The sequence below is a fragment of the Truncatella angustata genome, assembly GCF_020726525.1.
Source record: "Truncatella angustata strain MPI-SDFR-AT-0073 chromosome Unknown BKA67scaffold_3, whole genome shotgun sequence".
In the NCBI taxonomy this organism is placed as follows: domain Eukaryota; kingdom Fungi; phylum Ascomycota; class Sordariomycetes; order Amphisphaeriales; family Sporocadaceae; genus Truncatella; species Truncatella angustata.
In genome coordinates, this window is record NW_025763383.1 from 668,598 (window position 1) to 691,850 (window position 23,253).

Here is a 23,253-nt window from a genome sequence, read left to right on the forward strand (position 1 = left end):
GTGCTAGGAATGATATCTTCAAGCAGGGGATGGGGCGGGAAATCGATAGGATGACACATTGGTCTATGATGCCATCAGAACAGCTAGAAAATGAAGAAGAATCAGTCACCAGCTATTATCGCATATCTCAAGTCGTGCTATTAACACCGAGTTCTTTGATCCAAAGTCTGGAACAATTAGATGAACAAAGATATTGGTTCACTACCGTGGTATCAACTTGCAACGCGACGACCTAACCCCGACGCTGCCCACACAGATAGCTGTAAGATTTGGTTATATCTGCTCATTTTCATGTAGTTCCTGTGGTCAAACCCAGATGCTGGCCGTTCCACAATCTCGACCATACAACGCTAATCGCATCTAATTACCATCCAGAAGCTTCCACTTACCACTCAAGTTGCCCAAACCAAAGTTCGCAGCCCCGTCGACTAAATACTTCCCAGACATAAAATGACTAATAACAAGTCCAGTACTGTGTGAAAATAACAACTCATTACCGTGAGCAGTTATGGGGCAACCACTTTATGCAATAGCCTTCAGTGGAACAGAGGATAGCTCTGTTCCTCACCGTTACATCACACTTCATATCAATAGACTGCTATTGATCACCATACGTGACGTATCTATCTCCATCCAGCATTGCTACCGTTTAGTTGTGCGTATACTGTATGAGCAAAGGTGTCTGCGTCCCGGATAACTTAGGATAACCAAGCGTGTGATTCAACCCATTCTGTCCCACGCTTCTTGAACCACCCTACAACAATACAAGGGCTTTCGTCTGCGCATGATACAATTATTTACAGGGAGGTAAATCCTATGCAAGTTATAGAGCCGCAGATTGTCACCACCTTGTAACTGGCATTGCTTTAAGAGATACAGTATGGTGTACATTGAATTAATCTGAATATACGTATACTTATTGTGCACAAAGCAAGTAAGAGATATTCATGGCGCGGATAATGCAATAAAATTGATAGCACAAACAAGGCCCATTGAAGCCGCTATTTCAAGTTCAGCTCCTACTCCCGAGACTCGTCTATGTTGCCCCTTTCCTCACGTTTGTATACAAGCACCTCAAAACGGCTTACTCGTCCAGAACGGCAGCAAACTTGTCGAGCAATTCTTGTTGAATCGCCTCGTACTTCTTACACACAGCCTCCTCGCCGTCGTTAGGCTCCTCGAACTTCAATGCCCTCAACTTGGCTTGGATGTCGCTTGTGGCGTCACGGACCTTGTTCCAGTTCTGGCCCTGAGCAATAGCCTTTTGTGCCTCGTCGTGGAAGCCCATCATGAGCTTCATCATCCACTCAGTCTTCCAGATAGGGCAGAACTGATCATAGGTGGAGTAACCGTTCTGCTGCAAGAAGTCTTCCTTGAGTAGAGTGGCCAAGTCTAGAGTAATCTTGTCGGGGTCTGACAGGGCGGACTTTCCGACCAGCTGTACGACCTGGTCCAATTCTTCCGAGTCGGAAAGCAGCTGCTTGATGCGGTCACGCAGCCTGGGAAATTCGGGGTAGTCCTTCTCATACCATTTGTCTAGGACAGTGTTGTACTTGCTGTACGACAGTGAAGTGTTGATCGAAGGGAAATGCTTTCGCTGGGCTAGCTTCTTGTCGAGACCCCAGAAGACTTGCACAATACCAAGTGTCGAAGATGTGACGGGATCAGAGAAATCACCACCGGGAGGGCTGACGGCACCGACAATGCTGACACTTCCCTCACGCTCGGGGGAGCCAAGAGCTTGAACCTTTCCTGCACGCTCGTAGAAACTGGCCAGCTTAGCACCGAGATAAGCAGGGAAACCCTGATCAGCAGGCATTTCACCGAGACGACCAGAAATCTCACGGAGAGCCTCGGCCCATCGCGACGTAGAGTCAGCCATCATGGCGACGTTCATCCCCTGATCTCTGAAGTACTCGGCCACTGTGATACCAGTGTAGATAGAAGCCTCTCGGGCAGCGACGGGCATGTTGGATGTGTTGGCAATGAGGGTTGTTCGCTTCATGATAGGCTCCTTGCGGCCCTCGACCTCGATGGACAGCTCGGGGAAATCCTTCAAAACTTCAGCCATCTCGTTACCTCGCTCACCACATCCTACGTAAACAATGACATCGCTGTTGGAGAACTTGGAGACGGACTGAGAAATGACGGTCTTGCCACAACCGAAAGCACCGGGGATGGCGACGGTACCACCCTGGACACTGGGGAAGAGGGCATCCAAGACTCTTTGACCGACGATGAAGGGCTTGTCGGCCGATAGCTTCTCGGTGGTCGGCCTGGGCACACGGACGGGCCAGGTTTGCATCATGCCATACTCGGTCTTGGCGCCGTTGAACTCAACCTCGAGAATCTTCTCGTCGACGGTGTATTCGCCCTTGTTGGCAATCTTGGTGATGGTTCCCTTAGCCCTCGGGGGCAGCATGATCTTGTGGACCTTGATGAACGAGTTTTCGAAAACGGTACCCCATACGTCACCGCCAGCGATGTGGTCGCCAACCTTGGCAGTTGGGGTGAACTCCCACTTCTTCTGTCGGTCGAGGGCGGGCGCAGCGACACCGCGGGGAATGTAGATACTCTTAGACTGCTTGGAAATGCTCTCGAGGGGACGCTGGATACCATCGTAGATGTTGTGCAACAGGCCGGGGCCGAGCTCGACGGACAGAGGCTTTCCAGTTCGCTGGACAGGGTCACCGACAGTGACACCGGCTGTCTTGGGTGTCAGACGTTGTTTTTTTCTCTTCCCGTTTGCTTGTAATGTTTTTGGGCGGCTTCAGCCAGTATCGGCTAGTGACATACCTGTTTCCTCGTAGACTTGGACGGTGGCTTGGTCGCCGCTGATTCGAATGACCTCACCGACTAGCTGATCGTGTCCAACTTTGACCAACTCGTACATGGCAACACCAATCATGTCCTCGGCCACGACGACGGGACCGGAGATGGAGTAAATCTTGCCTGGTCATTGTGTGAGCTGCTTGTTTTAAGAGGATCATCTGAGTGCATCGTACCATGGTTCAAGGCATCGGCGTCGCCATTTGCTTTCTGGTGTTCGGGGCAGTCAGTACAGTGTCTGTTTCGCAGCTTCATGCCAACAGTGGGGCAGAGGCAACAGCATGGCTCTCTCGGGCTTGCGCGTTTCGACAAAGCAAAGCCGCAGTACATACCGGTGCCATCTTGACCGTCTTTGCGAAGGTGTTCGGTCTCTTCGCAGCTTCGGGTTTGGCTTCAGATAAAGAGATAGAGATCGTAGGGGTCGGGGGTAGCTCTCGAGGTGACTGGAGAGGGCTGGGTGCAGGTGCAGTTGCAGGTGCAGGTGCAGGTGAGCTATTAGATGGGTCGGAGCTCGATGCGATGCTGCTGGTGCCGGCGCTGGAGCTGGAGCTGCTATGATTATGGCTATGGCTATGGCTATGGCTATGACTGCTGAGGTCAGAAGTCGGAGAGGTTGGCAGCGGCTGGCTGAGAGCTTGGACAGCTGTCTCCTCGAGCCTGGCAAGCGGCGCGAAGAAAGAACTGGGAGTGGCACTGGCACCGGGCGCAGTGGCAGGTCTGGCTGCAGGTGTAGCTGCAGGTGACGCAAGTGGACTCCTCAAGTAGCTGGCTCTTTCAAGTAGATCCACCAGCGACGGTCTGGCTTTGAGCCTTGGTCGTAGCCCGAGCTGCATACAATTGCGTTGATCGGTATTATGCTCCAGATGTGGGCATAATGTGTGCGAGAGAGAGAGAGAGAGAGAGAGAGAGAGAGTGCAATCAGTGGTCACGGAGCGCGGGGTGTTGGGTTTGTTTCGCCTTCTCGACGCATGTATGTATGTATGTATGTATGTATGTATGTGTGTATGTTTGTTTATGCACGTACGAAAGTCAAGAAAAGAGTGCATTTGGTTCTTGTTATGTTTGGAACGGACTGATCACCCATGGCCACCGTTGTAATCACACTTGCTTACGCTTCTACCGCTTGGTTTTGGTCCGCCCAGCTGGGTTGATGCGGGTTACGGGTTACGACACAGTTGCTTGTCGCTTTGCATTTAGCGGCCGTGGCAACGCTTCATCCGCCGCTGCGCCCCCCCTTGACATAGCATACCATATTGGTAGGAAAGTAAACAGCCCAACCAACACGTACTGTCCATGCTCCCAATGAATCCTTGGAGCCAATCATCGACTTTTCTATGCCATGCAAGGTAGGGATTGCTTGCTCTAAACTCATAGTATGATGTGGGCATCTACATATAAGCCATCCACGTTAATCGTGCTTTGGTCACGTTCAGCCAGGCAATTTGGATATCCCATTTATGACAGTAACAACGCAAACGATCCTAATTCGTTTCACACTATCATCTATCGTAAGTCATTATCATTATATATAATAATCCAGCCCCACGCTTCCATCAGCCCGAGTCCTACTGTCCTTTAAGGCGTGCAACCAAAGTCCACAATTCTTGCTCCGTATTCTAGAGTCTACACTTTCTCATCCAAGTTCATAGAGCTCCCACCGCAGCAGGGGCGACTCCATGCATATGATGCGCATGAAACGTCAGTGAGCCTTGTCCTTAATGCTCTCCCAGCTGGGCTCGAACGTGCTCGAATCGGCTGGGGGCGACAAACTCCTTTCCCATTCCTTAATGAAGTCTGATGAGAACCTCTTGATATTGCTAGGCGTGAGGCTGTTTAGCAGCGCAGACGGGATCTCGCCAAGCTTGCCAGGTGTCTGCGGTGAGGGGGATCGTAAATCGCTGCTCGATCGCTTTTTTCTTCTAGTGAAACTGTCAGTTTCTTGTTCTTGGGGAGACGGTATATGCGAATACCGTCCGGCCTGCACCTCTGCTAGTAGTTGACTTACAAAGTAGCCTCGTTTTCAACAACTTTCTCGGGAACAGCGGGAATGATATCCCCGTTCACAGTGCTCCCACTCCATCGCGAGGTCTTTATAGATGGCGAGTCCCAATTCGACCAGTCGTCGTCGCCCAAATCGTCAAATGTCAGGGGCGTCCAGGAGAAATGTTTCCTAGCTTTGTAGTCCGGCTTAGACTGCGTTCTTTGATTCTGACTTGCGCGGTCTTGGAAACTGCCCGGCGAAGCCTTTCTCGGAATCTCCATCTGACTCTCGGAATCCGTGGCGAAAGGAATACGGCCTCTGTTGGCATTAGAAGGACGAATAGTATCTTGATCCGAATTGGCTCTGTTTGGCTTTGCTGGGAATTCACTGGTCCTGTTCGATGTTGCCGAGATTCCCTCGTCGCCTACAGTGGCCTGCCTAAGGTCTTCCACAAACGTCCACAAGCCTTGTCTGAAGTCCTGGGCTATCTGTTTCACTCCATTTGGCGGCGACGATTGTCGTGGTGCCCACGTAGCACGCTTGGTCAGATGTACCGGCGGGAAATCTGGAGAAGATCTTAGGGCATCTGGGGATCGTAATGTATCAACGTCATTATGAATAGAAATATCGTGCTCGGATTTTGTTGGTGAGAGCAGAGATAATGTCCGCGTATGCCCGCCACGCATGACTCTCCTCTTAAATTCTCTCGGTGTTCCGTTAGCCAAGAGCAGGGCCTTTTTGCGCTCAATGTCAAGGCTGCGGCGATTGGTGGGACTGTCACTCGCACCAAGAGCGTCCGCTCCAGTAGGCACGGGCCGTACAGGCTCTCGTTTCCGGATTGTAGTTCTGATCTTATGCGCTTCTGAAGAATTCCACCTCGTCTTCAGTGTTTTGAGCTCGGCCTCTGCTCTGCTGAGTTCTTCTCGGAGCTCCAGGACGCGACGTTCTTGCGCAGCGATTGCTACTATGAAATCGTTGGGATCCACGGGCGACGCCATAGTCGAACCAATGGTTTCTGTAGGCGTTGGGGGAATCGAGGTCGGTGTTGGTCTTGATGGCATGCTGTTCGCAGGAGCAACAGGCAGCGTCAGAGAGAGACGATTGGCATTCCGAGAGGCTGTTGAGCTGGATCGCGTCGAGCGCGTTTCGAATGTTTCACTTGCGGAGGAGACGGGAGGTGCTGAGCTCCTCCACGGCTGAAGCGTGAAATCCGACTGGCTATCTTTAGAAGAACTGTCGCTTCTTCCGACACGCGGCGGTGGCATAGAAGCAATGTCTGAATGTTGGTCATCGCAAACGATGGTGCTGCCTCCCGCATTGGAGCTCGTCTCAGCTAACATAGCATCGATAGATGTGGTTTTGATGGATGCGCCACGGCGCCGAACCTCGCTAGAAGCCATGAGAGCTGCAGTGAATGGCCTGGGAAATGAATGGAGTGCTCGACGAGCAGAAACAGCTACTAGCTGATTTGCTGCTGGACCTCGAGGTCTTCGTCGCCGCTTGAAAGGAGTGGATGGGACGCTACAGGCACGCCGATGCCTCGGTCTCCAAAGGTTGTATCGCCTGGCACTGACAGTCCTGGCTAGGCCGTTGAGATGTCTATAATCATTCAAGAGAGTGTTGGAAATAGAAGTAATCAAACAAATTTGCATATGCTGCCCTGAGCTCATGGAAAGGAGGAGTTGGACAAGGAGCGCCGCCACATAACCACCCACCGGCAACAAGGCAGATGGTGGTGATCCTGGGGCGGGAAGTCCTTTCGGGAAATTGAACTGGGTGCTGTAGAATGGAATTTCGGGCGGTCAGAGCCTTGGAACCTCTTACGGATCCGTACCCTGGGAGTGGTCGTCGTCAAAGTGGGCCTGCACGAATCCCCAATGGACGAGCACAGCTTGCTCAGCATGGAGTGAATCAATGCAATTGGAAGGACGAGTCGAGCTGACGAGGGCCAATGGAACCAATGGAGCCCATTTCCGGGCCTGGCCAAGGCAAGCAGCAAGCAAGACGGGACTCGGGGACTCTTCGTGGGCGCGGGTGTTGAGATGTGGGAACCGAACGAAATGGATCACGACTTTTGTTTGGGTGAGAAGACTGAAGGTACGATAGTCATCAGGGACGTGAGCTCCTGGTCGCTTTAAAAACAACTGATGAGCATCATTTCCCTCTCTACGGATCCGTACTGTTGTTTCTTTCGAATCCCATGTCAACATGGAAACGGGTCCACCAAAATCCACAAAAGCAAACGAGCCGTCAGGGGCAAAGCTGGTTGGTGTCTTTCTTCGGTGTGCTTGGTCTGCAGGAACTGGCGTTTCTCTGCAGCTTCGATTTGTGTGGAGGGTACGGCTGCAAGGGGAAATTTGGCGGCATCGCAGCTGTGAGGAACCGCTAATTAAGACATGGGGCCCCTGGCATTATGACCTAACCTTCCTCCAATCATTATAGGGGTCTATCCGTCTCGTCCGTTCGTAGGCCATGAGAGATCTCTCTTGGGATATGTGCTTGCAGGACGAATAACTGTGTCAGTATCAGCTCTGATGTAATTATCAGGATATTGCAGTTGCAGAAAGCTCAAACAATGTCACAAGCATGTGCATGTCTTTTTGAGTTCCGCATGGTGAGACACTATTTCCAAACTGCTCAATTATTTGAGAGACAATTACTTGTCGGTGAGTAGAACATGGATATGTCAACAATACAAAGACTCCAATGATGTAGTATATCCTATAAATGCATGAGAGCATACTAAGCGTATATTTGCACACTATAGTCTAGGAATGTACACAGATTACTTTCAAAAGACTCTAGCTCCCAGATGACCTTTAATGTAAAGTTGAGCAGTTCCAAATTAAGCCCTGTTCCTTTGAGCATCGAATAGATACATGGGAAATGCCAGAGAGCTGGGAAAGCTGTTGTTCCACGATTTTGAGAAAGCTGTTGCTGTAATGCTGTTCGTTGAGAAATTGCCCAAGCAGGTTTCTGTCGTTGAGCTTATGCCGCTATACCCATTATCATGGACCATTCGATATTGCTTGTAGCTGAGATGCGCGTTGCTGCGGATACGGTACATGATCTAGACCGCACCTGCAAAATGGACGCTGACGCTGATGCTTTTAGCGTGCCCCAGCTTAAATAGCCCTGTACTTTCAATGTCATGAACTTCAACAACGGTCAAGCAGATCAAGATGTCAAAATATCTTTTGTTGGCTGCTGTTGGTTCTGTCACTGAAGTGTTTGAACTTTAGAGACCCGGGTTTGCTTGAGCAACAGTTCTATCTCGGCAGGTAACTCCACGTTATTTTGACATAGCATCACCTGCCGAGAATTTTGGAAGTCACCAAGATCAGAAGAAGTACGTAGTAGATTCTGCATGGCGGTCAAGCACAACTCCAACATGCCCCTTCACAAAATGCACCCTACTATGGATTAAAGTTGCACAACTCGGGTATGGCTTCGAATTGAGAGAATACCGTCAAGCTTTAACATATCATATTGCCTCTTCCATTATTACAGCAGAGTTGCAATCACGACTCAGATGACCAGAGGAAGGACGTTACACATTAACTGTTGTGCGGTCAACTGGCATCAGCTGCCCTGCCCCTGCCTAAAGCAATCCCCCACAATACCGACCCCTCTGCTTTGATGCCTGTATAATAGTATGAACAAAGGCGTATGGTATCACGAACAACCGAGGTTTTCTTTGCCCCACCGACGATGCTTTCGCTGCCTGGAAGAATGACCAAAGATTTGAGCTTCTTTGGCCGCTTTCTGCCTTTGCACACTGGTTTGACGTCTCAAGACATTCAATCAATTTACACATAGAGAGACGCGACGCGTTATGAACTCGCAATTTCAAGATGCCCTTTCCGTTCAGACTTATATGCGACTTGCTACAGAAACTTGACGATGAGATCCACTCAAAAAAGAAACAAAAGACTTCAAGCAAAAGCATTATCGAGGAATGGTTTCGAGAATACCGCGAACTATTAGACGCTCCGGAAACAGACGCAGCTGCGATTCTGTCTACACTAATTCCTGAAAAGAGAACAGACCGCGTCTATGGTATCCAGGCCAACAGACTTGAAAGTATCGTTGGCCGGGCTCTTTGCTTAGGCACAGCCCGCTTGAAGCAACTCCGCGAGTGGGAAATACACGGCCTTAACAAGGACCTGGCAGATTGTGTTGAAGAACAATTGACAAAAGCAGTAAGTAAGATTGCGGCCGATGAGAGAAATTTTCCGATAGTCAGGATTTGCTTTGTTTTCTAGATGCGCCATCTTATGCTGACTATTTCAGCCTAATCCCAGACAGAGAGAAGAGATTACTGTAGAGCATATTGACGAGACTCTTCATCATATTGCAGCTTCGTGTCGTTTCAGCTCCGCAGCAGTTCAGTCGTCCCGTGCTGCAGGGACACAGAAGGCAACTAGCAGCGAGCTGGACCATTTTTATGCCCGTCTTTCAGCGCGTGATGCGAAATGGTTCACAAGGTTGATCCTTAAGAACTTTGCCTCGGCAGTAGTGGACGAATACGTTGTGTGTAAGGCATATAACCCACGTTTGCCTCAGGCATTAGCCGTACGAGATGACTTCGCTGCAGCCATTACCCTTCTGAAAGATGGAAACCAAGCATCAGGACTCGAAGAGTTGATCAAAGTTGGTGTCAAAGTTGGCAGACAACCTTGGCTCAAAGCAAGGAGCATCAACCATTGCGCAGAGATGATTGGCAGGCGTCAGATTAGCTGCGAGCAAAAGATCGACGGGGAATACTGTCAGATACATATTGATTTGGGTAAACCAAAACTATGCGAGGTTCAGATTTTCTCCAAAAGTGGAAAAGATAGCACAAAGGATCGCGAAAATCTCCATCGGTAATTTCTCTGATATCCAATCATACTATTCACTTACGTTGATATATACTTAGTGCAATCCGAGAGTCACTGAGACTTGGACAAAACGGTTGCCTTATCACGAAGGGTTGTATCTTAGAAGGCGAATTGGTGGTGTACAGTGACAAAGTAAGTTGTAATATATATCTGGCCATGGCCACTTTCCTGACAAGCTTGCAGCATAAAAAAATCATGCCATTCCACAAAATTCGTAAACATGTTTCACGGTCCGGGGCTTTTATTGGAACCCATAGAGACTCGCAGTAAGAATATTCTCAAATCCCAATACCAGGTCCCACTATCAACGCTGATACGGAAACAGACGCCACTTTTATGAACATCTTATGATTATTTACTACGACGTACTTATGATTGACGACGTGTCACTGCTGGGAATGATACATTCCGAGCGCATCAAACGGCTGAGTGGTCTTGTAACCACACGTAAAGGACACGCCGAATTGGTACAACGGCAAACCATCGATTTCCACAAAAGAGATGCTTGCAAACGCCTTAGGGAAGCCTTTGCGAAGTGCGTTATCGCACGCGGGGAGGGTCTAGTGCTAAAACCAGATGATCCGTACTTCGACTTCAACCGCTTGTCCAAACGTTACGTCTCGTGTGCTATCAAGCTCAAGAAAGAGTATCTTCAAAATTTCGGTGATGTGGGAGATTTCGCTGTCATCGGCGCTTCTTACGACGCAGCAACAGCAAAAAGATCCAAGGTCGAAAACATCAAATACACACACTTCTTTGTGGCCTGTCTGGAAAATCTAAAAGAAGTACAAGCAAGGACAGAACAGCCCAAGTACATCGTGACGAACGTGGTCACCCTAAATGATACACAATTGAAGTATTTTAGGATGTACTGCAATCCAGCTGCGGTACCACTGAGCGAGAATACGTATGCAGAACTGAGATTTCAGGGTCTTGGAAGTTTGGAAAGACCAACATATGTTTTTCCTGATCCGCCCGTATTTGACGTTTACTGCTTCTCGTTTGAAAAATCGCAGAACTCGAGGATGTGGACGATGAGATTTCCACAAGTCAGCAAGATCCACTTCGACCGATCCCTTTTAGATGTGTTGTCGTTCGAGAAACTACAGGAAGCGGCACGAGCGGCTACCGAGGTACCGGAAATGGAGGATAGCCAGGAGATGTGCCTTTGGCTCACTAAGATTGAGAAAGCTGATCCCAAAAGCAAACCCTTGGACTATGATAGTCAAGCTACGGTCTCAACTATTTCTGCAGCTTCAACTGTCTCTGCAGTACCTAGTTTTTCAGCAGTATCCACAGCTGCCCCCAAGTCATCGACAGGCAATGACATGCATCAATACGCCAAGACACAGGCTATCTTCAAAGATACACCCGCACCCTTAAATCCACAACGTGGCCTGGTTACGCCGCCGAGGTCTTCGGCCAATACAGCTGGCCTTACTGAAAATGATTCTGCCACAACAGTTCACAACACCCGATCTAATGGTAGAAAGCGTGTAAGTCCAGTGGCAGGAGAAATGTCTCCTTCTAAAAAATCGAAGACGTCTTCGCAAGGCACGAAAACAGCCAGAAAGAACCGACAACCTTTGGACAACAGAAGCGCGAATGACTCACAGAGAAAGACCAGATCTAGTACCAGTGCATCACCACCGCCAGGTATCAGCGAGCTGGACACAAGGCCCCCAGTAGAAGTCAATTTCACCTCGTCAGTGAATGGATTTTTACACACCGCAAATAGGCCACCTTCGTCGCCATCCGGTCGAACTCCGCGCAAAAAGAATAGCGATAAAGAGCCAGTTTCGACAGACTTGACTGGGGATGAAATGTCTCCAGCATTGGTCAGCTGTGGCCATATCAAAAAGAGTTCTAAGTGTGCTTTCGAGAACTGTATTATCCTTCTAGCTCCCTGCATTAGCAACTACGCCTGGATACAAGATCTCCTTAAAGGACATGGAATCCTCGGATTCGCAACAGACCCTGGTGCCTGGGCACCACAGGCCTTACCAGCGTCACCGTCGGCTGCTGGTACTCCAAGATTTGGTAGTCCTGCAGTCGGATCCTCTGACAATGTCACGGTGTCCCGACTCAGAAAGGTCTGCTTAGTCGAGATGAGACGCCCAGGTGCAACGAATGAATTTATGAGAAGCATTGAGGCAGCGGGCCTCACACGCAGAAATGGGCAAAGAGATTGGGTTTCAGTTTACGACTGGCGCATACTCGAGGACATAACGAAGATAGAATCAGGAGCTCCAGACAAGGGGCCAGATCCGTGGCGGTCTCGTTATGTTGGTCTTGCATAAATTAAACAACGCATTACATTAAAGAAGTTCCGAAGGCGGCATAAGGATACCCTTTTTACATAATTTGTCTCAGCACGCGTTCTCAGGGGCGTGTTAGGTCGAACATCAAATCCCAAAACTCATGTACAACATCGCTGTGAATATCACGATCTCATGATCTCTTGAAGTGTTCCATCTCTAATACTTAGACGATATATTACTCCTTCTGCTCCTCTGTCTTATATAAATCAGCATAACTAGCCTGCAGCCTCATCTGCAAATGCTCAGTCGCTGTCAGCACCTTGCGTTCCGCATACGGGTTTCCTTCCTTTGCGTCCGCCGTGCTCCCCACAAACTCCTCAACCCTCTTACTCGGCACGGGCGCCAACTTGGTCTTATCTGCCGGATGGCAGAAAAATGCAATGCTGTACCGCGCCTCGGAGTTAGTCTCTCCGTTCACGCCTTTCGCGTCAAATGTCACACGATGCACTGTGGACCTCAGGAGCCCGTTCGTCCAGTAGCTGAGCAGATCGCCGATGTTCACCAGGATCGGCGGCGAGGGGTCGTTCTCCGTGCCGGCCGGCACGACGGGGACGGGCGCCCAGACGTTGAAGGGCGTCGTCAGCACCTCGAGGCCCGCCTGGCCCTGCAGCCGGAACAGGAGCGTGATGGAGCCGTAGTCCGAGTGCGCGCCGGCGCGGACGTCGGACACCTGCGCCGAGGACGTGGTCGCGCTGTTTGGCGGCGGGTAGTACAGGAGCCGCAGGATGGTGCCGGAGGGCTGCGAGGAGGTGTGCGCCGACGTGAAGAAATCCGGGGGGTCGACGCCTAGCCCGATCCCGAAAAGGAAGAGGATCTTGCGGCAGAGACCGTGGCAGGACTCCCGGAAGGCAGCGAGGTCGGCCTGGTGCGGCTCCATTGTCGACGGGATGGGCTGTTCTGGAGTGTTGCCGTTGAAAGGGCCGAAGTTGAATGCTCTGTGGCCTGGGTTCAGTGTGTGTAAGGCAGAAGAATAAGGGGGGCACATGGGCAATACTCTTTGAAGTCGCCCACACGCTGCGTCTTGGGATCTAGGGTCTCGCTGTGCATGCCTGACCAGCCGCGGTTGTTCTTCTGGATAGTACATTTTTGCTTTTCTTCCACGCTGGTTTCCAGAAACAGCTTTCGAGACTATGAACTGGTTAGTACAGCAGACATCAAAGATCGGAACGCCATGCTTCGAGCTACACAATAGTGTGATCTGCGGTTCAAGGATATTTTGTAATCGTAAAAAAACAAAAATAAAACGGCGGTGGGTGGACTTACAATATCGAAGGCACCTTGGACCTGTTGTGCTGAAATGTCCTTTCCGGCGTTTTTGATATAGACGAAGCCATATTCGGCCGCAGCATCGACCAATTTCTTGGCTACTTCGAGCTCGTCTGCCCCCTCTGCAGATATGTCGATAATGGGAATCTGGGCTGCCTCCGGCATGATTGCGTCTTAATGTGATAACAGTACTCTGTTCTCGAATCGAACTTGCACGAGCAAAGTAAAAGTAGCCTAGGTTATACTTGACCTTCTCCAGATTGATCTTCTCCGGGGCCTGCCGACACGTGTGGGCTCTGGGGTTATCTAGCTCGGGCGAGTCCGCAGTCACGGATCTCAAGTCACTCTTTTCCCGAACGAATCTTGTCGTATCCTGTCGTATCAAGAACAAACAGGAGATAGTCACTATCTTTATGCGCAGTTTTGAGATTAGATGATTTTCAAACTTCCACAGGACAAACTATGCTGGGAACTTCAGATTGGAGTTGTTTAGATCGGTTGGTCTCATTTCAGTGCCCCTCATCAGAGGTCAACTCTCTTGATATGGAAAGCTATTTTGATTAAATGATATTTACATCCAACCAACCAAATGGGTTTTGTATCCAAGCACGATACAGTCCTCTCACAACTGAGTCCCTTCGTACCAAGCCTTACGACACTTGAGTGCTCATGCGTGGGTTTGGCAATGTTCGTGGAGGTACCAGGTTAGCTTCTTCTATCGTGCTGCTTGAATTGAAGTTCAACTGAAGTCTTGGCATAGCCCCACCAAGCATCAGAATTCGAACTTGCAAACCCTTGGTGTGGTCATTTCAAGGATGAGTACCTTGTTGCGCCACCAGATTTCAACAACCAATCAGAGGTCCGATGGTGTAGTTGGTTATCACGTCAGTCTAACACACTGAAGGTCGGCGGATCGAGCCCGCCTCGGATCATGGTTTACTTTTTGCAGGTTGTTTTGCCGGTGATCGCATGTTTTGATATGATATTAATCTCAAGTTAGTTTGCATTGGTAGTTGCTGTTACTCCGTCTAGTTTGGTTTCTTAATTTCTTTTTATAAATATGTGGAGATAGCTATCAACATTGCAAGATCAAGACTCGGCTTATGAGATAGTATATCTATACAGAGGAAATTGACGTGTTTAGAATATTGTAGATAGTTGTGCTCATATTGGACGGTCCTGAGGGTCGACTTTAATGGCTTGGGGACTTCAACGCAGGTCAATCAACCTTGGCTGCAAGGATGATCGGTTTATTGTGTCTGAATAGTTGATTGTCCAGTAATTGTTTAGTTCTGGTACTGTATCAGACCTGATAGTGTTTCCCAGTCACATTATTGTCTCGAGGCCTGTCTTGCTTTTATGTCGTGAACAGCGAATTGGACTAACTCGAGAATTACTGGCGATGGGAACTGGCCGAACTACTTGTGCATACCTAGTCAGAAAGCCCCTTGACTACGGCCAGAGGGTCCTAAAGCATACACCTGAATCGCGATGCTGTGTTTAAGTTGGTGGTCCGCCAGGCACAGGAACGAACGGGGGGGTAATGCGGGTGGCTTGGCGTAATGGTGGAAGCTCCAGGGCCAGGACCAGGTTTAGCTCCAGCTCCAGCTCAAGCTCAAGCTGCAGCTCTGGCTCCAGCCCCAGCTCCGGCTTTTCTAGGTTAATGGACCAACATTGCTTCCTGCTGTAAATTCCCCAAGGGTCCACGGTTCGCGGTCCCGTGCTGTAGGAAGTTTAGTTTGTGATCGCCATTGACCTCGACCCAGACTAGCCCCAAACTGCAGCTACCGCAACTTGGTCACTTCAAGTTTAAGTTAATTGAGGCACGACTGCCGGCCACGAAAGTCCGCCTGCGACCACAACTACAACTCCCCAACTTTCCATCCTGGGAAATCAAACGTCTATACTGCCCTGTACCGTACCGTACTGTTTTTTTACTTTGTTTTACCTACCCTACCTTCCCCGTACCGCTCGCTGCTCAGCCTGGGACTTCAGGCGGGCAGGCATCCCAGGTCCAAGTCCAAGTCCAACTTCAACTCGCCCTTCCCCTCCACCAAACGTCTTCCACTTCCGAACCTCAACAACTTTGAATTCTAGTCAGCCAAGGCTACCAAGAACACACCTGCCAACCCAATTCTTGATCCTATCGAAGCAGGGTTCAATTGACCTTGCGCGCAATTGCAAAACCAGCCCAACATGCCTCGTAAGTTGCCACATAGTTCCCCGAACCACAAATTATCTACACAAAGCTGCCCACGTCCTGGTCGTGCGGGACATCTTCTGCCCTCACCCCCAAATCGCTGCATTTGCCATGGTGACGAAGCAATTCAAAACGACCGGCGGATGGAAACACTCCGCCCAACCTGCATTCAGGCTACCTCATGTACCGCGACGTGTGATATGGGACCCGGAACAGGGGGCGTGGAGAGGTACTCTCGAGCATACAATATGTTTCTGGCCCATGACATGGCCATGATATGTCTCTGAGCAAGTCGGTGAAGTCATGCTAACTCTTGGTCCTCACCCAGCTCTCATTGAAGACATGTGGATCAACGATGCTGCCCTGTAAGTAATCATGCCACCACAGAAGTCCTTCCAGGTAAACTTGACCCAGCTGACGCATGGCCCATCACTCCAGGAACTCTACGGCCGCACAGCTTGAGGATACGTCCATCGCCGTTGATGCCTCCTACTATCTCCAGCAATTCCTCGACCTTGCACCAACCCACGAACCCTTGTTGCCTGCTCTTGGTGGGTTGACCGGCATTGAGACACATATCGAGGCCGACCTCGACAGCTGGAAAGAGAACAATACGACGCCCTTCTTTATCTTCGATGGGCAGCCCGTCGAAGGCCAGGATGCCATCTCTGTCAAGCGTGGCAAGACCGCCACTGCCAAGACAGACGAGGCCTGGAACCTCTACTTCAGAGGAGAAGCGAACCAGGCTGTAAGCACCTTCGGTCAGGACAGAAGGGCATACCCCATCTCGAACCTGTTCCCCCTGCTACAAGGCATCTTGAAGAAGCGCAACCTACACTTCCTCGTGCCACCCTTCAATGCCTCAGCCCAGGTAAGCAAATGAGAGCGCGAGATGCACTGTGCCGAAGACGTCGCTAACAGAGCACAATAGCTCGCTTACTTTGATATGATCGAGTCAGATCAATGCTCTGGTATCATGGGATCACAGGAGTTGTTGCTATATCCTATCAAGGACTACATCATCAAGTCTATCGATTGGGAGAACAGCTCAGTCAAGCTCACCTCCAAGAAGTTGTTACTTCACAAACTGAGCTGCAGCGAATCCATGTTCGTCGATGCATTATTAATGATCGGGACCTCATTCCTTCCTCCATTCCCCGCCCTCCTGGATCCCACGGTAATTCACAACCAACCTTTCACCATTAACGATGCCGCCAATCAGCTGCGCAGCGCTGAAAAGTCCGTGACTAGCCTTTGCGGAATGATGGATGACATCCTGAAGAAGACCGACCCCGAGTGGCGGGAGAAGTATCGCAAAGCACGCATGATGGTTGAGCACTTCATCTACGTCGAGGAGACCGGTCTCGTCAAGGTTCACAACTTTGACACGCTTACGCAGGACAACTACGAATACTTGGGTTACCAGCTGCCTGCTGAGTTGTTCCACTACCTGAACACTGGCTTGATTAGCGGGCGTCTGCCGGGCTATATTAGCAACGGACAGGTAATCATTCTTCCAACCCTTGATGGTGTCAAATCCGAGGAGTACAAGAAATTGGTCACCACTCAGCTCAACCCCGTACGAGAGCAGGCCTTGAGGCTTGTGATCCCACGCCTCAATAGAGGAATACAGTACAAGCCCATCTTTGTGAAGGCTTGGTACGACGACAAGTACTCTTACACGATCGAGCCCCGCGGAGCAAGCAACCGTGCATTGGAACAAGCTCAAACCTGGAACGTCAAAGACACCACCGTCAGCCAGCACTTTTCTGATGTGAAACATGGGTCCATACAATTCGAGCTTACTGCTTTAAAAAATATCGACTTCGCGAAGGCGACCCTGGTCAAGGAGAAGGTCAGAGGTATCGATTCGACAGGATTGGTCACATCATTGGCCATCTGGCGTTTCCTGCATCTACGGGGATATGTGGACGAGAACCATCATTTGACAGTCTGGGGAGATGCTTTGGCAGCATCATTAGACGCCATATCACCCACAGTTGAGGAGAATCCCAATGACAGTCTCTCAGACGCTGTCCTTCTCGCATTCGAGCTGCTTAGATATGACTTGCTCAACACTCGCAACCAACATCCGGAGCTTAATGGCCTACCGATGAACGGAAGCGAGGAAGACAAGGCAAGTCTTCTATTAATCAGTCGATGCGCTATCTTGTTAAAACTGCACCATGAGGCAAATGGTTATACCGGTCCACTGAGCAAAAACTTCTTGCATTTCCGTTCCTTGAGCTCTTCTATCAGAGAGGCCAACCGTGACCTTCTTGAGGGCATTGTGGCATCTTCGCTGATGTTTGCTGAGAGCAAGAAGGAACGGGAAGATTATCTTGACATCAGTCAGCGGTAAGTTCTCTATCCTTGTTGAAACGGCACCATCTAACCTTGTATGTAGTCTACCTTTCCTTATGGACACCGATGTTGGTCTGGGCATCGCTGTCAAGACATTGCTGGACGACATCCACCCCACGGACTCGGCAGAGGTCAAGCAGAAGAAGCTGGAAGAATTTCCTTCTAAATACGTTCCTTTCGCCACTGATTTCACAAAGGACTTGAAGGTGGCTCATGCATTCTTCGATGCTCTTCACACTGGCGTCAAGACGCTCGGTGACGGTCAGGTTTCCTCAGCTGATCGTAAGATTTGGGAACGCGCGGCAGAGTATCTAACAGCCCGAATTTGAGGCTGTTAAATACACGCAAAAGACAAATTTCATCACCCCATTACCACGGCCATGTTAAGATGAACGTACATTAACCATACAAATGGGTTTCTATGAAGCATTTGACCATACATAAGTCGAATGCCACGATGCGCTTCAAGAAGATGCCAGGCGCAGGCCGCACACGGATATGGAGAGAAACTTGAAGACAAGTGCAGTTGGCGACGCATATTAAACGCAGTGGTCTACGATTCGTGAGTTTGGGTGCCGTTTTCATCCTGCGTAAACGTTCGAAGGCGACTCCCCCAGAGTCTTACAATAGATCGTGACATCAATCGGCAAGGCGAAGTCCAGACTTATTCTATCACGGAAAGGCGTTGAAAACTCTGGAAGATAAAAGTCAAAGTGAAATGGCTCTAGCGCTTTAACAAAATGCTCCCTGGGATGATGATAATAGACTTGACGTAAGCGAAGAGAGCGGGTGTCTACGATTTCGGTCACTATCAGCTATATACCTACCCTAGTGTTAGACATCGAGAGTATGGCAGCAGCGACAGCAGCAGCAGCAGCACCCCGCGAATGAAAAGAATATGTACTCAAGCCGGCCCCCTGCCATTGTCTCCGAAGAGCCACTGATGTAGATCACAGACTTTTGGGAAGTTCGAGGCGTTCATCCCCTGATTGGTAAATTGGAGGGCGTTTATACTGACGTTTCTGGCGGACCGCATGTATCCGGACTTTGGACGAAAAGCATCGTTTCGAGCTGGTCATAATACTACTAATTATCGCAAATTGTCACTGGGTAGGAGGGCGATATTAATGATCGAAGAAGTAGAAACAGCTCGAGGTTTGCCCAGCCGACGGTTCTCCGAAAGTGGGAACAAGGGACAAAGCAGAGGGTCACTGAGGATTTCACAAAACGTATAATTAGACCTCACAGTCTTCATTTCTTATAGCACACAAAAATTGGTCGGCCCCCATTCTACAATAAGCTCATCGCACGCCCGGCCCACCAACCTTGAATCATAATCAGCCCCCCGCCCCCTCGGTAGGGTTGTGAAAGAACCAGAGACTTTTTCTTTCTTTCTAGAAACGCCCAGCCTGTGCTCGCGACCGGCCCATGCATTAAAGAAATACAAATTTAAAAATAATCAAAATGTAAAAAAAAAAAAAACATCGCTTTCATATCCTACTACTTGGAGTCGCCGTCCTTCTTCTCGGCTTCGGTGCCGTTCGGCTTCTCCTCCGCTTTAACATCATCGCCGGCCTTTGCCTCGGGCCTGTTCTTCTCTGGGACGGCGGGCGGCGACGAGTCCACCTTCTTCGAGTTGACGATGCTGAGGAGATAATCGCCCGTATCTCCGAATCCGTCAATTTTGGAGAGCTTATTGTTCAGATGGTTGATGTCGGATTGCATGCTGGGGTTCACTCAAGTTAGTGTCTCGTGATTTTGTTTCTCCGGCTAGATTATTTTGATTTTGGATTGTCGCTTACCGTTTGACGCTGATGCCCGTCTTGACATCAAGCCCCTGAAGTGCTTTGCCCAGCTGGGTTTTATAGCTATCGAACACTGGCAACATGATCAAGCGCACGGTGCCCTCCGGTAGGTACTTGGTCAGAACCCGATGAAGCTTGACCGTTTCTTTGGCCAGCGTCTCCATATAGACGTTCGCCCCGATCTCGCCGTCCTTTTCAGATGGTGGCCTGTCCCACTCGATCTGCTTCATACTCTTGGTATGTGCTGCAGCGCGGCCGCTCATAATCTCGACAAGCTTGTCGTATATGCTGTTTTGGTGCTCTTGGAATAGTCGTTTCACCTTGTCAAACTCACCCATCAAGGAAGACACCGATGCGTTGTTGACATTGGGGCCAGTGCCGGCATGCCGCCTGACGAACTCCCGAACATGTGGTATCAGGGTAGAAATAAAAGCTAGTGCTTGCGCCGCTAGAGCAAGATGCCCGGTAGTGATATTCCTCAACCCTGCAGAACGAGTAGCACCAGCACCGAGGATGAGTTGGGTACATCGGCTGTTGAACAGTTGCAAGTACGCGATGAGTGATGAAGAGATATCCGAGGCCATCGAAGGGATGCCGGCTATGAGGTGCAGGAAGTGAGTCATGCCCTCTAGACAGAGAATGGCGGAATTCGGAAGAATGAAGGATTCGCCTTCTATCAAGGCAGTTCGGGTCTTCTCTTTTGGAGCTGTGCCGTTGGATTCAGCGCGCGGCCGCCCATTTGGTGCAGACTCTTCCTGTGACAAGGGGGTCCAGATCTGCTTTCCCTCCGACCAAGCTTCTGCATCTTTCGTGCTTGACTCTAGGATACGATCGAGAAGAGCAGTGTCCTTTTCAGCAAAGTCTTTTGCACTCCACTGGTCAGATTCCATGCTCTGAGCAAGTTTTTGTTTTTCTTGGTCCCCGTGATATTGGATGAAGTCCTTGATATGCGTGTTCACAACGTTTTTCAAGGCAGTACCACTGCGGCCGCATATTGACTCGCACTCGTTCGCAAAGTACAAATTCAGGGTAAAGTATCGTAGGAACCAAACGAGTGGAAGATGCGAGCTCTGTTCTGATCTTACCCGTAACACCTTGACGATCTTATCTTGCGAGATGTCTACAGCCTGTCCAAGCAGGTTTGCCATGTCCATGGTCAGATGGATGTCCTCTTGCAGGTCCCGATTCGCACTATTAAGTGGGGGCGATTTTAGTGATGTAGGCGAGCGTGCGCCGGAAGTTGGGTCTGGAGTTTCACCCATGGAGCTAGCCACGTCGAAGAGGACTTTCACTTGGGTTGTCAACCTCCGCAGTGTCTCGGTAACACTGATGTAAATCTTTTGGAATAGCTCTTCGGCATCCTGGGGATCCAGCGCCCTTAGATTGCGCGCAAGTATTGATGATTTCTCCTGCTGGGATAGCCTGTTCACGCTTGTGGTAGATGTAGAGTTAATTGTCATGTTGTCATCGTCATTCGAGCTTGGAAGCGGCCGTCTGATCAGAACCCGAATCTCTCGCAGCACGACCTCGCGATATGACGCTATAGCTATAGTGACATGTTTCGACTGGTGTAGCCCGGCGACCACAGGCAGGAGGTCCGATCGCAACTTTTCAGTCGCGGCCAAATAAGCCGGAAAAGCCGAGGGATCTCTGCTGAGCCGAACTCGCGTGGCCGAAGCACTCCATCTGAGCAGAACTTCTGGGTTGGAAACGGTATCAACGTGACGCCGCATATCTCCAAGTAGTATGTCAATGAACTTGGATTCGAAGGCTTTGCCAATACGGAACCGTAAACTTGATATGTCGGTAGTGACACCTTGGAGAGCAGTTGCTTCTCTCAGATCCAATAAAGGCGGCCCAGCGTCTTGCTTCGCACCAGGAGCAGCTGGCCTCTTTCGTCCAGCAATCAGATCCTCTAAGCCTTGGATGCTTTGCAGAGCATTCTCCACCTCTCCGGAGTCGACTTGGGACTCGCACTTTGCAACAGCTTCCACGACTTCACGAAGTTGCTGCACAGCACTGTTCAATTGCTGCAAGTTCTCTCTCCGCCTACGCTTTTGAACAATATCCAGGCCAGTCGTGGCAATCTCGTGGTCCAATGCCTCTAGTTCAGTGCGCAGCGTCTTGATCCTATCCACGGATTCGGCGGCTTCGGAATGGAGCTCTCTCAAAGATCCCAGAGCTGTGAAAAACGTGGTCGATGCTGTGGATATCGAGTTGATCAAGTGCATCTCGATGGTGTCCATGTACCAGGAGAGCTTTTCTTGCAATATAGCATTCGTAGCGAGAGCTTTCCGCGGAGCAACGGCACTGCCATTTGCGGCATTTCTGTCCTCTACTGATCCTGGGGCAGGCCGGACAACTTCGGACCTCTCACTCACCACATCAAAGGTGCGGGGGTTTTCCAGATGGAACTCTTCGTCGAAGTAGACATTTGGGATGGTGTTCAGTGGAGGGGGTCCCTGAGCTACCCTCCGACCGTAGCCCGAACTCGACCTCCTGCGTAGTTGGGGGGGCTCGATAGGAGACATGGAGACCAAGGAGGCATTTGAGCCTTTACGGGAGCCCATGGGTCGGCCGCGACCGGTTCCCGGGGTAAGATGGCCGTCCTCTGCCAGATCTGGGAGCTCCGACTTTCTTCTGAAGACCTGATCCGCAGCATCTTCGTCACTCTCTCTGACGCGGCGTAGTTGTTCATAGAGAGCGCCAACCTGTGACAGGTAGGGCTTAAATTCGGCAGGATCAACACGGGGTATGTTGGTCAAAGTCACGGGGGGGATGTCTCTCGTAGTCGGTTGCTTGTGAGCGATCGAGGCAGGGGCGGAAGTGTGTGGCAGCAAGCCGGTTCGCACGATGGGAGGCTGTAACAAAGTCGAGATGGCATTTTGCCCAGTTTCCGAGACTTTTCCCCAGTTGCTTGCAGTATCCAAGTGTCCTCCGATTGAATGTACGGAACTAGCATTCGAACCTCGTCTGTTGGCGGAGTAGGACGACACGGAGGCCTGTCGATGGAAGGGGAACTCGTTGCGATTCGGTGATAAGGGCGACGTCAGGCTGTCCATGGACATACGGGCTTCCCGATTGGAGAACATGGCTCAGATCCGGCCAGCGTCCCAGACTGCCGGGCCGTCTAGGTGACGGGGGTGGGCTACAGCGTATTGCTCAGGAGGACCGGATTACCTGGAGATCATAGCGATAGCTATGGTGGTAGTGGTAGTTGTAGTTGCGGTGATAGTTACAGCTTATGCGGAATGCGGAATGCGGAATGCGCCCGGGCTCTGTCAGCGCAGGGGCTGTAAGCGGGCAAGGCGACAAGCACACTCTGGAGTTGCTAGATGAGACGAGCGTACGGTGAGAGGGCTGCGGCCAACTGGTTAGAATGTCGGTTCTCGTCAAAGCGGTTTGGTGGTCGAATGGCATGGCCGGATAACACCGTTGGTTCGGGTCGCCTTTTGAAGCTACATGTACACAACGAGGTAACCACGACCCGGGTACGGAGGTTCAAACGGGTCTACCTACAGTAGGTCTAGTGCACAGCCCCCTGCTCCGAGACCTGTGCGTTACTCGGTAACTTGTGTTAGTCTAAAGCAAGTGGCTCAACTCC

At 50.4% G+C, this 23,253-nt stretch overlaps 6 protein-coding genes and 1 non-coding gene across 7 annotated transcripts; 3 read left to right on the forward strand and 4 right to left on the reverse strand.

Moving 5' to 3' along the window:
• Nucleotides 1-987: 987 nt before the first annotated feature.
• On the reverse strand, nucleotides 988-3,431 carry BKA67DRAFT_226762 (H+-transporting ATPase, vacuolar, 67K chain). The gene is made up of 3 exons (XM_046095602.1): nucleotides 3,006-3,431; nucleotides 2,797-2,952; nucleotides 988-2,706 (listed from the first exon to the last, which is right to left on the reverse strand). Exons 1-3 carry the CDS (start codon nucleotides 3,157-3,159, stop codon nucleotides 1,085-1,087), a joined length of 1,932 nt encoding a protein of 643 aa, XP_045959385.1. The 5' UTR covers nucleotides 3,160-3,431; the 3' UTR covers nucleotides 988-1,084.
• A 1,037-nt stretch (nucleotides 3,432-4,468) lies between these two features.
• Nucleotides 4,469-6,749, reverse strand: BKA67DRAFT_226789 (uncharacterized protein). The gene is made up of 2 exons (XM_046095603.1): nucleotides 4,835-6,749; nucleotides 4,469-4,745 (listed from the first exon to the last, which is right to left on the reverse strand). The coding sequence occupies exons 1-2, from the start codon at nucleotides 6,478-6,480 to the stop codon at nucleotides 4,529-4,531; spliced, it is 1,863 nt and encodes a 620-aa protein (XP_045959386.1). The 5' UTR covers nucleotides 6,481-6,749; the 3' UTR covers nucleotides 4,469-4,528.
• Nucleotides 6,750-8,482: 1,733 nt separating this feature from the next.
• Nucleotides 8,483-12,091, forward strand: BKA67DRAFT_226795 (uncharacterized protein). The gene is made up of 5 exons (XM_046095604.1): nucleotides 8,483-9,012; nucleotides 9,104-9,678; nucleotides 9,732-9,825; nucleotides 9,877-9,959; nucleotides 10,019-12,091. Exons 1-5 carry the CDS (start codon nucleotides 8,665-8,667, stop codon nucleotides 11,991-11,993), a joined length of 3,075 nt encoding a protein of 1,024 aa, XP_045959387.1. The 5' UTR covers nucleotides 8,483-8,664; the 3' UTR covers nucleotides 11,994-12,091.
• Nucleotides 12,092-12,189: 98 nt separating this feature from the next.
• BKA67DRAFT_689964 (uncharacterized protein) lies at nucleotides 12,190-13,782 on the reverse strand (the record flags this gene model as incomplete). The annotated part of the gene is made up of 3 exons (XM_046109119.1): nucleotides 13,278-13,782; nucleotides 13,009-13,142; nucleotides 12,190-12,949 (listed from the first exon to the last, which is right to left on the reverse strand). Exons 1-3 carry the CDS (start codon nucleotides 13,443-13,445, stop codon nucleotides 12,190-12,192), a joined length of 1,062 nt encoding a protein of 353 aa, XP_045959388.1. The 5' UTR covers nucleotides 13,446-13,782.
• Nucleotides 13,783-14,138: 356 nt separating this feature from the next.
• BKA67DRAFT_t74 lies at nucleotides 14,139-14,212 on the forward strand. The gene has a single exon. It is a non-coding gene; the product is annotated as a tRNA-Val (tRNA).
• Nucleotides 14,213-15,783: 1,571 nt separating this feature from the next.
• On the forward strand, nucleotides 15,784-18,173 carry BKA67DRAFT_657081 (nuclease-like protein; the record flags this gene model as incomplete). Its single annotated transcript, XM_046107055.1, has 4 exons — nucleotides 15,784-15,845; nucleotides 15,919-16,351; nucleotides 16,412-17,838; nucleotides 17,888-18,173. 4 exons carry the CDS (start codon nucleotides 15,784-15,786, stop codon nucleotides 18,171-18,173), a joined length of 2,208 nt encoding a protein of 735 aa, XP_045959389.1.
• A 976-nt stretch (nucleotides 18,174-19,149) lies between these two features.
• BKA67DRAFT_559544 (Vps54-like protein-domain-containing protein) lies at nucleotides 19,150-23,112 on the reverse strand. The gene is made up of 2 exons (XM_046102406.1): nucleotides 19,647-23,112; nucleotides 19,150-19,570 (listed from the first exon to the last, which is right to left on the reverse strand). The coding sequence occupies exons 1-2, from the start codon at nucleotides 22,739-22,741 to the stop codon at nucleotides 19,345-19,347; spliced, it is 3,321 nt and encodes a 1,106-aa protein (XP_045959390.1). The 5' UTR covers nucleotides 22,742-23,112; the 3' UTR covers nucleotides 19,150-19,344.
• Between the last annotated feature and the right edge of the window lie 141 nt (nucleotides 23,113-23,253).